The 12409-nt window shown below is 47.7% G+C and overlaps 1 protein-coding gene across 4 annotated transcripts in view; it reads right to left on the bottom strand.

Moving 5' to 3' along the window:
- Positions 1-12409, bottom strand: part of DOCK11 (dedicator of cytokinesis 11) — a 79928-nt gene that overhangs the window by 31744 nt on the left and 35775 nt on the right. For all 4 annotated transcript variants that reach the window (XM_071442338.1, XM_071442339.1, XM_071442336.1 and 1 more), the window contains exons 16-30: positions 12305-12381; positions 11596-11780; positions 11384-11449; positions 11124-11216; positions 10603-10726; positions 9882-10003; positions 8976-9062; positions 7663-7752; positions 6020-6138; positions 4199-4268; positions 3937-4062; positions 3303-3374; positions 2792-2938; positions 2225-2308; positions 1665-1776 (exon numbers count right to left, since the gene is read on the bottom strand). In XM_071442338.1, coding sequence (XP_071298439.1) covers positions 1665-1776; positions 2225-2308; positions 2792-2938; positions 3303-3374; positions 3937-4062; positions 4199-4268; positions 6020-6138; positions 7663-7752; positions 8976-9062; positions 9882-10003; positions 10603-10726; positions 11124-11216; positions 11384-11449; positions 11596-11780; positions 12305-12381 — 1574 coding nt within the window. The remainder of the gene's footprint in view (positions 1-1664; positions 1777-2224; positions 2309-2791; positions 2939-3302; positions 3375-3936; positions 4063-4198; positions 4269-6019; positions 6139-7662; positions 7753-8975; positions 9063-9881; positions 10004-10602; positions 10727-11123; positions 11217-11383; positions 11450-11595; positions 11781-12304; positions 12382-12409) is intronic.

Genomic DNA, 12409 nt, shown 5'->3' with positions numbered 1-12409 from the left:
CCCTGCATTGGCTGGGAGGTTTCAGAGCTGCTGTTCCAAGATGCAACACTCCAACCCAACAGGATGTGGCTGCAGGGCTGTGCTCTGCCAGCCTGCCCATCTGCACTGGCTGAAGCTGCAGAAACTCTCTCTGTCCACCTCCCTGAGGGCTATTGCTTCTTCTCCCAGAGACAGAGCAGCAGGGGTTTGGGCATCCCCTCCCTGCACCCACACAGGCTGGTGAAGAGGTCAGACACACCAGCAGGGCCTCTCTGAGCCCTGTAACCACAGGTCTGTCCATAAAGGCAGCCAGGTCTGCAGTGAAGGTGCATCCCCACGTGGCTCTGCCATGGCAGGCAGGGCTCAGGCACCTCTGCTACCTCAGCATGGGCTGCTCTGCTGCCAAGATGGGAACCTCAGCTGGTAGGTCCAGTCACAATAAAACACAGCAGAAAAGAGGAGCTGCCCTTACAGCTCTCCAATTTAACCATCACAAAGGCAAAGGTGAATGTTAACCAAGAAAGAGCATCCTCATGTTACCATGCCCCTAACAAGCATCAGGGAGGCACTGTGGATGTGTTTTTCTTGGCTGTTTCTAACAATACTCTTTGTTAAACAATGCCAGGCAAGTAGCCAAACTGAAGTAAGAGATTAGCAGCTGGTCCAGAAAGCTCTGAGGGGTCAGATATTTACTAAAATAAGGGATATTTCATTTATTTCTGCTTCTGCTACCTGTATGTGTGGAACCACTTTGGGACTGGTATGGCTTCACCGTGAGGCACAGCCAAACATCCCCTTTCCTCCACCAGAACACATCACACAACCATAAATCCACAGGGCTTTTACATGGGGAATCCCAATCCTCACCCTCCTCTCCAGTACTCACACTGGCCAGGCTGGTGGCACCCAAACCTGGCAATCCTCACTGCAGTTGTGTAGCACAGATGAGCCATGAGAGGGAATGAGGCTCTGTCTGCAGCACTCCTGGGGCTGCCAGCAGTGCCAGAGCTCCAGCCACAGCACCTGCCCACAGCCTCAGCTCAGCCCCTGTGAGCCCCTGCCAGCCCTGCTGAGCAGCTTCAGGCAGAGAGAACAGGGAGTGCCAGTGACAGCAGAGAGGGGGTGCCCCAGCACAAACACCCTTGGTGTGCACAAAGGACAGGCTCCAGCTCTGCCGGCTGCCCTCAGGTGTGGAACAGGCTCCAGCACACTGGGCACTGCTGTGCCTTGTTCAGTGTGAAAGCAGAAGGTGACCTGATCCCCTTCTGGGGGCCACAGGGAGAGCTGGCAGCAGGGCAGTGAGTTCCAGCTGTTCTCCTGCACCCCCATTCCCTACAGGACCCCCCACTTCTCAGGGGAGGCAGACACCCCCAAGAACAAAGTTTTGCATTGCCATAAATTTGCCTAAATTGCAGTAAATTTTTCTACTTACTGAAACACAGGCAGTTGTCTTCCAGATATTGCTGGTCCCATATAAACTTAAATATAGGAAATACCAAAAAGACTGACTGCATATGATTCTGGAACAAAATTATACAAACCTAACAGAAAAACATCTTGTCCTGAGGTTAATGTCCTAACCAGGACATACGTTTTCTTGACACCAAACCAAAGTTCATCTAGTCAGAAGCCATCAGGACTAATAAATTATAGCTCTTTAGCCAATCTCTTAAGAAAGAACATACCTTGAACTCTTTGCAGCTTGGGTTTGGAAAATGTCATTGGTAAGTTCAGAGGAATGTAGTGCTCGTGATTGCAAATAGTTTGAAGAAATTCAAACTTGTATTCAACCAGCAGCTGAGATAGAAAAAGACAAACACAAACAATGTTTTTAGTTTGGCCCATTTTCTTCCAGTTCAATGCACTTGTTACACAAGGGTTGAAGAATCTAATAAATTTATCTATGCTTTCTAATAAACAGCATCTGGTGAAACTCACAAATAATTGGCAAATTCTTGTGTTGTTCTGTTAAGTGTCAATGCATACAGATGCCACTTGGGACTTCTTTGTCTTTTTCATCCAGGCTATTAATGACTCCTTCTTGTCATTCTGACTCTTTACATTACTTTAAAGAACATCTGGCTACAGGCTCTTAGCCCAGACAAAGAGGACTCTGCCTCTAAAAGACTCTGCAGGAACAGAGTCTAAAAGACCTCCAAGAGTTGTACAAAATAATCACTACAAAGCTTTGACTGATGTAGATATGTAGAGCTGCAAACCACTTTTCAAGAGACCTACTACTTACCTTAGGGTCTTTTGGGCTGAATCCAGAAATGTAATCATTTATCAAGTTAAAAACAAATCCTCTGTCCATAAAGGTCAAACAACGCTGGGGAAAAATTAGCAACATGTGACCAACCATAAAAGCAATTAATTAAAAGTAAAAGCAATTATTAAAAATATTAAAAATAAAAGCAATTATCCTAAATCCCCTCCATACTACTGTCCTGCCAGCAGCCAGATTTCATCTTCTGGCTTGCTGCTGACTTTCCAATACATGATCCTGTTTCTGTGAAATAATTTGGACGACTTCACCTAAGTCTCCAGTGGATAATAGAAATATTTAAAAAGGGAGTATATATATTTCAGGTTCCAAACAGTTGTTAGGAATGCCTGAAAACCCTCAGTAACATACAGAGTTACTGTCTCTTTGGAAAGGGAAAGGTTTCTTTTCTAGGACAGCTTATCCCCTTGAGAGTTTTTACAACTGAAAAAACCAAAGGCAAGATAAATTAAAACCACATTTGTTTGCTTGCTCCATATTTCTCATTATCAATCTATCAAATTCTGGGAGAAGGAAAGAAATGCTGACCTTCAGGAAGTTAGCCAGGCTGAAGTTGACATTCCTGGACTCCTCAGGGATCTCGTTGTAGCGGATGGTGACGTGGGGGATGATGGCCAGCAGCAGCGAGTGCAGGGCGTGCTGGTAGGACTCAGGGAACCTCTGCCCTCTGGGCAGCTGCAAGCAGAGCACAGCCCAGCTCAGTGCTGCAGCTGAGCTGGGACTGCTGAGCTCAGGCACGAGCTCTTGAGCCTTTGCTTTTGCTGCTTCCTAATGAAACAGTGATCAAAGAGAGTATTGGCTGCAACTGCAGCAGGTAGTGACACAAAAGAGGCTGCACAAGCCATAAGGACTGCTGGAATTTCTAAATTACAACTGAGAGTGAAAGGGTGGAAAAGGGAAAAGTGAAGTGAAAAAGAAAGTGAAGCTGTTCAGCTTGGCAGGCTTTTTTTTTTTTTAATAGTCACATAGCTTTTCAGAAAAGCTTTTCGAGGAGTTTGTGACAGTTCTGTAATGCAACATTGACCAAATTTATATTTACCTTGATTTTGTTTTCCTCCAGTAAGTACATTGCCATGGACTTTGCCAGTGCTTCAAAGAAAAACCACGAGTACTAGAATGAACAAAGAATACTATTACTTTTCTCAGCAGGATTGAACATGACTGATACTCCCCAACTATGTGGGGAAGCACCTGTGTGGGAGGGAAAGCTCACATCCAAGTGGCTTTTTGTAAGCACAGCTGTGCTTGCAGAGTTGGCTGGGAATAGATGCCTTTGCTACCCAGAGCTGTCCTGCCAGTCTTAGGGTGGGAACAGATTTAGCCCCTCTGCACCCCAATGCCAAGAACCAGCAGAGCTTGGGGTGCAAGCCCTGCAAAGGCCCAGAGAGGCAGAAACTCAGTTTGCCTCCCATGAGTTACCCTTCAGGTGTGGCTTGGGGAAAATAGATAAAACTGGCAAAATGAACAGCCTTTTGCTGTCTCCTAAACAGAGATTCCCTGCAAGAATTCATCTCTGTTTTAAGGGGAGAACCTCAAGGATGTGATGCAAGGAGTTGGTTCGTATGCAAGTTTTGCCCTGCAGTGGGTTTAGATGGGGGTAAGTGTGGGGCTTTACACCAGACCCCCCTTTCTTCCCCTCTGCCCTTGGCAGCCAAGTACTGCCAATACTTCACCTTGAGGAGCTTATTGATGGCCAGAAAATCTGCTGACTGCTTCAAGATGGTGGCCATGGAAAGCACCAGGATCTCGTGGGTCATCTTGGCCTGCTTGGCGCTGGGTTTCTCGGCTCGGAACACGTACTGGGACAAAAGAGCAGGGTCAGGGTGAGCTGTCCCCACAGGGCAGGGAGCCTCGAGGGGCAGCATGTCACCACTGATGGGTAAGAGAGCAGGGTGAGGTGAGCTGTCCCCACAGGGGCAGCGTGTCACCACTGACCTTCAGGAAGGAGCGCAGGTAGTGCTCCAGCCCTTCCTCATGGCACTTGGACACAATGTGCAGCAGAACCCTGGGGAGAAACGTGGTTTGTACTCAGCAGCCACACAAGGGCAAGTTCCTCTAGCTCACAAAAGCAGACACACACACACACACACCTGTCCCCCCTGCCCAGCCCCAAAAGCCTCATGAGGCCCCTGGCACGGCCTGATTGGCAGAGTGACAGCTCTTGCAGGCCAGCACCCCCACACAGCTCCTGTGCCACCCTTGCACAAAGCACTCAGATGAGGTGCCCAAAGCCTCTTCTCCACTTTTGTGCTGGCCCAGGAATTGCCCAGACAAGCTGACTTTTAGCACTCCTTGACAAAGAGGTGAGACAGAACATTTTCCATCCTTGTTATACTCTGATACTTCCTTGCATCCCTGGGATTTATTAATTCTGGAAACCTCTTTTTTTTTTTTTTATCATTTATTTACATCATGTGTTCCTTGCTACATGCAGTGGATTATTTTGGGCTGTTGCCTTGCAGTGTGGGAAGGTCAAGCAGATGCTGGAGAGCATGCCAGCCCTCTGGACTCACTCCCAGGCGGCTGATCAAGGCCTGCTTTCCCCAGCCACTGCTGGGGATTTACATTCCACTCCCAGCCAGAGGGAACAACAAGCCACTGCATGTTGTCACAGACCCCACAGGTCAAACCACAAGGAGGAGCTTACAAGCCATTTATCAGATAAAGTGGGTTTTAAATTCCACTATGAACATCTGATGAGAAAAGTGATGTTATTAAACAGAAAGATACTGACAAACTGGAAAGCATCAGGCCAAGCTTTGATAAAAATCTCTAGAAATGAAGGTGGGAGCTGGTCACCCAACAGGTACCTGGGGTCACCTGTTGCCCTGCCCTCACCCTCTTCAAACAGTGGAATTACAGTGCTCCACAAAGGAGAAGTTCTCATGACCCACACCACATGGGGCAGGGCTGTGACTGCAACAGGCACCACATCCCTGGGGACTGGGGCTCAGCCTCCAGTTCCATGGGAGCAGGATGCTCCTGGCATATGGAGGGACCAGGGGAGGGTGACATCCAGCACGCCCTGTGCAGGCAGCACTGCTCTGAGGCAGCAGCACGGGAGGAAGGTGCAAGTTGTGCATGTTTTAGTGCATCTCTGGGATCCAGGGGCCGCTGCCAGTGCCAGGCAGGGAAGGTGCCCTGGCTGCACTCCCTGCAGGGAAGGTGCTCTGGTTGGAGCAGGGAAGGTGCCCTGGCTGCACTCCCTGCAGGGAAGGTGCTCTGGTTGGAGCAGGGAAGGTGCCCTGGCTGCAGCTCCTGCAGGGAAGGTGCCCTGGCTGCAGCTCCTGCAGTGCTGCCCGGGTCGCTGCTGCCCTCTCGGGGCTGCTGGAGCTCAGAGCCCGCACAGCTGGAGCTGCAGCAGCCCCACAGCAGCCCCGGGGCACCGGGAGCACTCCCAGCACCAGGGATGCTGGGATGAGACCAGGACACTGCTCCCCACCTCTGCTGCCTGCAGCTAGGACACACCTGGGCACTCTGCAGCCTTTTGATAAGACAACTCAGCTCCCAGAGCCACCAAACCCTTTCTCTTTTGAGAGACAAACCAGGAGTATCTTTAAAGTACCACGTTTTTCCTCACACCACCCCCCAGGAGAAGAGCCCCACAATGCCCCCAAGCCACCCACACGATCCAGGGGAAGACAGCAGCAGGGGACAGCCAGTGCTGTCACTTAGCGCCCTGTACTGGGAAACCAGACCCTGTTTTTGCCATTTGTGGCCTTGCATTTGTCACTGGATGGTTCAGCCAGCACTCACATGGTGCAGTTGACAGCTACTTCATCCTCCTGCGTCACGTTTGTGAGGACTCTAAATAGTTGCATAAGAATTACAGGTAGAAACTGAATCATTACTTGGATCTCCATGGCGTGCAAACACTAAAACAAATGTTCAGAACACAGACACTTTTAGTTCAACGTGTTGCAGATGTTAAACATTTACAGTCCTCAGACATTTCTGTGGCAATGGGACAGCAAAGGCTTCAGGGTGTGCAAATGCTTCAGCCCACTGGAGGACAGGAAATCTGGGACCCATAGCAGGACCTGCTGCCTCCTTCCAGCTGACACATCCCAGCTGAGAACCTTCAGGGAGCAACATAAATCACTCATGGCAGGTATTAATCCTCCTCTTCAGATGTGTCCAGGCAGATATGACTTCATTAGAGGTCACATGCTACTAATCTGATTTGAAAAGCCCAGAATTTAAGTTTTGCTTTTAAGTCTTCCCATCACTTGCGCCAGTTTTTTGAAGTCCCATTTCCACAAATGCCTTTGGAGCATGAAAAACTGCTGCCCAATGACTTTCAGAGAGACTTTTCTTTCCAAAGAGCATAGCTTGCTATTGAAAATGGAGTTAAAGGCACTTGGTGAAGGTCAGGATGGTCTCATGCACAGGCTCTCTACCAAACTCACAGAGTTCTTGTGCCTGAAGCTCATGATATGAGTCTAGGAAAGGTAGCATGTTTCATTTTCAGTTTTCAAACCTGCAAATCTAACAAAAGGTTTTTAAATCTGTATCTAGCTACTTAAATTACTGAAATTATGGAGGTGGTGGTGGGTAAGAATCCCTCACTTGTGGTTAGCACATGCCTATCTCCCTGCCTGAAGGTTCCAGTGAGGGTGCTGGGGCTTGGCAGGACTGGGACCTGGCAAAATGCTCACAACAAAGCTACTGTGATTTTAGTGCTTGGCTTCAAAACCTGCTATTATTTCTATTTCTTTAAATATTTATACCTTATCTGACACATATTAAGTAACCCTGTGGTGATACATCCCCACCACTGGAAGTGGAGCTGTTGCTACAGCACCACTCTCAAAAACAGGCAGTCATGGAAGGAAACAAGGACAGTATACAGCCAAGAATAATACTCCCTGCAGAAGCCCTTGGACCTGCTCCAAAGCCCTTACTCATGCTGCAGTGATTTCCAAAAAGCTGGGTCTAGGTCATAGGTCACCTCTGCTCAAATTTAACTGGCTGATAATCTCACGTATCTTTTTCAGCCTGGAAAAAACCTTACGTTTAGAAGGGGCTTCCAGGAAACAAGGAATTGTGCTAGAATTTAAAGGGCTGAATCAAACCTAGAGCAGCAAGGGAGGAGTGTGAGTGCACCAGGAGAGAGCTTTGCCCTGAGCATGGCAGAGCAATGCTGACTGCTTGTTTTATCCCTTGTGGAAGGCAGAGGGAAGCAGCACACAGAAAATCGTCTGACGAGATAAAATGAATGTAGGGACATGAAAAAACATTTAATTTAAATCCTAGCCCATCTGATAGGATAAAGCAAAAGTAAGGGTACTGCACAATGCAGTGGCCCCAGCAAGGGTGTGTTCCCACAGGGCAGGGTTCTGGTGTTTGCTGACAGTCTGTAAGAACACAAATGAAGCCCAGTGACAGGCACTGTTCACCTTTAGGTATTTAACGAGCTCTCCTGGCACTTCCTTAGCTCCCGCCTGAACCAGCTGGCAGTAGTGGAAGAATTTGTGCAAGTGCATGTCCTGGAAAAGACAAACAAGTTCAGTTCAGCAGCCTCAACATCTGTCAGCCCCTACTTTGTTGCCTGCACTTGGAAATCTGGTGACTTTCCTGCAGCAATGGGCCATGTCCCCAGCAAACCCCATGTCCCTGCCAGTGGCACTTTTGATGCCCAGCTGCCATCTCCCAGGACTGCTCTCTGTCTTTTCTAACATACCCATCCCCTGCCCAGCCCCTGGCTCCCAACTAACCTCAATATTAAGCACAAAACTTCCAGCAGTGTTAAAATTCTGCTGTGGTTGTACTACCCTGAGCCCCAGTCCCCAACCAACACTGGCCTGGAGAAAGAGAAACCCTCCCAACAGCTGCAACTCACAGAAACTGCATCACCAGCCTCCCACTGTCCATCTGGGGCAGACTCTCCTTCCCATTACTCTCCCTCCTCCTCCAAGGTTAGATTTAATTACTGGGTTATTTAACTCTGAAAAGCATCTGGAAATGTAATTTGGGAGGAAGCATAACTACTATGCTGCTCTCAGTGCTATACAGTGTCAGTAAATCTCCAAAAACAGAATTAGATGCTGAAAGCCATTTTTTCTGAATGTAAATGTAGCTGATGGCATCCAGCCAAGGGCATTCCCCCAGGAGCAGTGCTGACAGGACAGCCCTAGAGAATGTGCTGGGGATCTTTGCTGCACATCACGTGAAACTTTGGGAAGCCCACCACTACCATAAGACAGCAGAACACAGCAGGACTTGGTAAAACAGCCTGAGCTGCTTTCAAAGGGAAACCATGACTGTTTTCTTGTGTCTGCTGCTGTCAGAGAATGTTTTTTTTAAAAAAACTTAATAAAAAGTCTAATACTAGTTTGGACTTGGAGATCTTATAGATTTTTTCAACATTAATGATTCTACTCTCTGGGGAAACCTCTCACATCCACCAGGTCTCTCTTTTGCCTCATTGAAGCAGGTAATTTGCTCAAATGTTTCCTTGGTCCTGCCAGTTACAGTGCAACTGGCCAAGGGAACATCAGCCTCTCCCTAGGCTCGTTCAGTCACAATTATCTCACCCCATCCAGCCAGGGAGCAGATCCCAGCCATGCTGCTTCAGGAATATCTCAGTGCTGCTTTGCAAACCAGGTACCAGGGCTCTCTTTCCCACACCAGCTATGGCTTGGCTGTAGTAGAGACACAGCAGTCTCTTCCTTTGCATTTGTGCAGGAAGTTTTTAAAGTGTTTGACTTACCTGGGTGTAAATGGTAGAGTCCAAATGGATTCTGATTTTAAACAGTGGCTTGGCTCCATCCACCCACTTTGCATCCATGCTGGGCTGCTGTGAACAGACAACATCCAAGTACTTGGTTTCAGACTGTGGTGAGAAGGTGGCTCTGTGCAGATACCTGCTCAGAAGGTACTGCCTGGGGTGGAAAAAGGGTCCACCCCAGCACAAACATCACCTTCCCCGTGGAAACAGGCACACAGAGCACGGGCTCTTCTCCTGCTCTGTGCCAGCTGCAACAGCCCAGCCTGCCACAGAAATACTCTCTGCAACTGGCATAACCAGAGAAAGTGGAATTCAAGGGGTCCTGCCTCCCACCCCTAAGAACTTTAAGCTTTGGTGGTGCCCTGCAGTAGAAATCCTTTCAGCTGAGCAAAGCACGAAGAGAAACCCATAATTTACAGTGGTAACAAAAGCTCAGCTTCCCTCCTCTGTGTATTTGCTGGGTCCCCAGGACGAAGGAGAAATTGAGAATCTGACTCCATGTTCTTAGAAGGCTAATTTTAGGATATTATATTATATTATATTAATACTATACAAAAGAATAGAGAAAGGATTCAGACAGAAGGTTACAAAGAATGAATCATGAAAACTCGTGACTGCTTCCAGAGTCCCGACATAGCTGGACTGTGATTGGTCATTAAGTCAAAACAATTCACATTAAACCAATCAAACAACCACCTGTTGGATAAACAATCTCCAGACCATATTCCAAAGCAGCAAAACAGGAATAATCAGATTATTATTGTTTTCATTCTTCTCTGAGGCTTCTCAGGAGAAGAAATCCCGGTGAAGGGATTTTTCAGCAAATATGACAAAGACACTCCTCCTTTCCCACTGAAGCCCGTTTCAGCATTTCAGAGGGCACCCTACCTTGCGTGAGTCAGGGTCTGGGAGGCCCAGGTAGCCGGGGGGGAGGGTGCAGGACACGGGCAGCTGCCGCTCCAGGGGCACGACGCGCCCGTCCTTCAGCAGCGGCACCCAGGAGAAGCCCACTGCAGAGGCAACCAGGCACAGGGTCAGCACACACACTGGGACGTGCCCAGCTCAAAAACAGCTCTGGCTCACCCCAGGAAGTCCAAGGGATCAACCACAGCTTTTAGTGTCACTAAAGCACCTTTTAGCTGCTGAACCCGATTCGGACGCAGCCCGGAGCAGGCGCGGGTGTGAGGGGCAGGAACAGTGCATGAGCCAGGGCTGTGCACCATGGTGAGGGTCCCTGGAGGCTGCATGGAGGGAGAGGCTTCCCAGCCAGTGGGACCCAGCTGTGCACGTGCCTAGCGTGGCCAGGATCAGCCCCTGAGACCCTGATCTCACAGCAAGGGTTTTTGGTGACTTGCCTGACAACAGCACATTTGTGCAAGTCAGGAACATAAAGAAAGAGTTGTCAGACTGCAGCAAAAATTTAAGATTTAATATGAACTAAAACCATGGAGTTTATTCCATTTTTGACCTACAATTTCATATTAGGCTGCTTTTAGAAAAGAAAATTCATATAGGCTGGTATGTTAATCACTTTTTTTTCATGTCCCTACATTTGTTTTATCTTGGCCTTTTTTCACTCCAACAGAAGTAATTTAAGCATTGAACATACCTTGAGTTTCAACGGTGTCTTGTTTTTTCGATGTTGCCTTTGTATTAATTTCACAGCTGACATGATAGAAGGTGAAAAGCAAATGATGCTTTTGATGGAGGTGAATTGGAAGCTCAATTTTAATCTAAAATGATATCATGATAGATCAGACTGTATTTTTAGTTGTGGAGTAATATTTTAGTTCTACTTCATTTCACAAATGTTATGTTGTATGCAGTTACACAAGACACATTCTTACCCACCTTAAATAACTCCTAACATTTCCATCACATTTGCAACATTACTTATTAATGGGGGTGTGTGATTGGAGTGCACAAAGCGTGACAGTAAAGACAGCAGAAAACAGACTGACAATTAAAAACTGACAAAGGCTCTGGCTTTGCTGAGCCCTTCTGCTGAGGCAAAGGGCTGGTGATTATCTTTACCCATATTTCACCCAGCCCTGGAAAAAGAGGTGTCCTGAAAAGCCCCTTGGCATTGTAGAATCCAGGAAAATCTGCTGTTTCCCAGGTTGCTTTTACCTCATCATAGAACTCGGGGCTCTGGTTGTGGTGCAGCACGGCAGCGTAGGCGTGTGTGGTCAGCAGAGGGCCCCCAGGCTTGCCATATATGCACTGCAAACACAAATGAACAGCTGAATTCAGGGTCCTGCCACCCTAAATCAGCTGGACAAATTAAACCAGTGACCATGGAAACTCAGTGCTTTTCTCCTGCCCTGCTCAGCGTGGCAGGTACAGAGCACCCAAAATGGCAGCCCTGTTAAAAGGTGACGTTAACCCACCTTTAATGGCCTGGCATCTGCTTCATCTGAATCCCTGAACTCCACACAGACAGCAATATTCCTTGCCTGAAATGGGGGAGAACAGGAGCATGAGCAGGGATCACCCTGGTCCACACCAAGCCTGGCTGCAGGTCACTCCCAGGGTCACTCCCCAGGTCACCCCCTGGGTCACTCCCCTGGTCACTCCCCTGGTCACTCCCCATGTCACTCACCTTTGCAAACACCTTCTGGTTCTCATACTTCAAGTGCAGGGGGTAGACATAGAGGTGGTTTTTGTAGACAGTGAAGGGGTAACAGTATTTTGCAACTTCTGGGACAAGCTCCTCCACTTCAACTGCAACATCCTCACAGTCCTTCTCAAAAGGTTTTATAGGAATGTAAGAAGCTGTGAAACAATCTGTAAGAGAATAAGAACTGAAAAAATTAGATCCACTAGAAAAGCCTTTTGGACAGGAGATTAGCCTACACAACCTGTGACAGGAGTTGCCAAAAGCCTATGGAATTACACTCAACACATCACAGGTCCTTTCTTTGCTTCAGTTTCTTTAAATGCAAGGTAAAGAATCACACTGACCACGTTTTTAAACAAAGTTATGATACAGATGCAAATATCCTACAAAGGTATGGATCAAAATATCATATGAGATTGGTGCAAAAGCAGCCAGCTGGCTTCCTTCAGATTTAGGATGAGATGGCCAAAATGTAGACAGGATCAATCCCTCAGGTAAATCTCTGCACTTGGACCACATCTCCTCCACAGAATGCATCAGAAAGACTTACAAGTCAGTGGTTGTGCTGAATTACTCATTTCTGATGGCAGCCCTGAGATACTCTTGTTAATGCAACAGCAAAACCCCTCCTAGAAGCATTAACTCTTGAGGCTCAACCTTCAGCAGTTCTGATAAGATCCAAGGTCCTTACTTGTGAAGTCCAGTGGGATGTCTTTGATGATGATATTTAACTGGGCTGGAATGACCTGCAGTTTTGTCTTCTCTGGTCTGTATTAGGGAGAGAGGAACAAGAGTG

Source organism: Agelaius tricolor, unplaced genomic scaffold (genome assembly GCF_023055355.1).
Source record: "Agelaius tricolor isolate 1412-34295 unplaced genomic scaffold, bAgeTri1.0.p SCAF_17, whole genome shotgun sequence".
Taxonomy (NCBI): domain Eukaryota; kingdom Metazoa; phylum Chordata; class Aves; order Passeriformes; family Icteridae; genus Agelaius; species Agelaius tricolor.
Note: the sequence above shows the minus strand (reverse complement) of the source record. Positions and strands in the feature narration are given on the sequence as shown.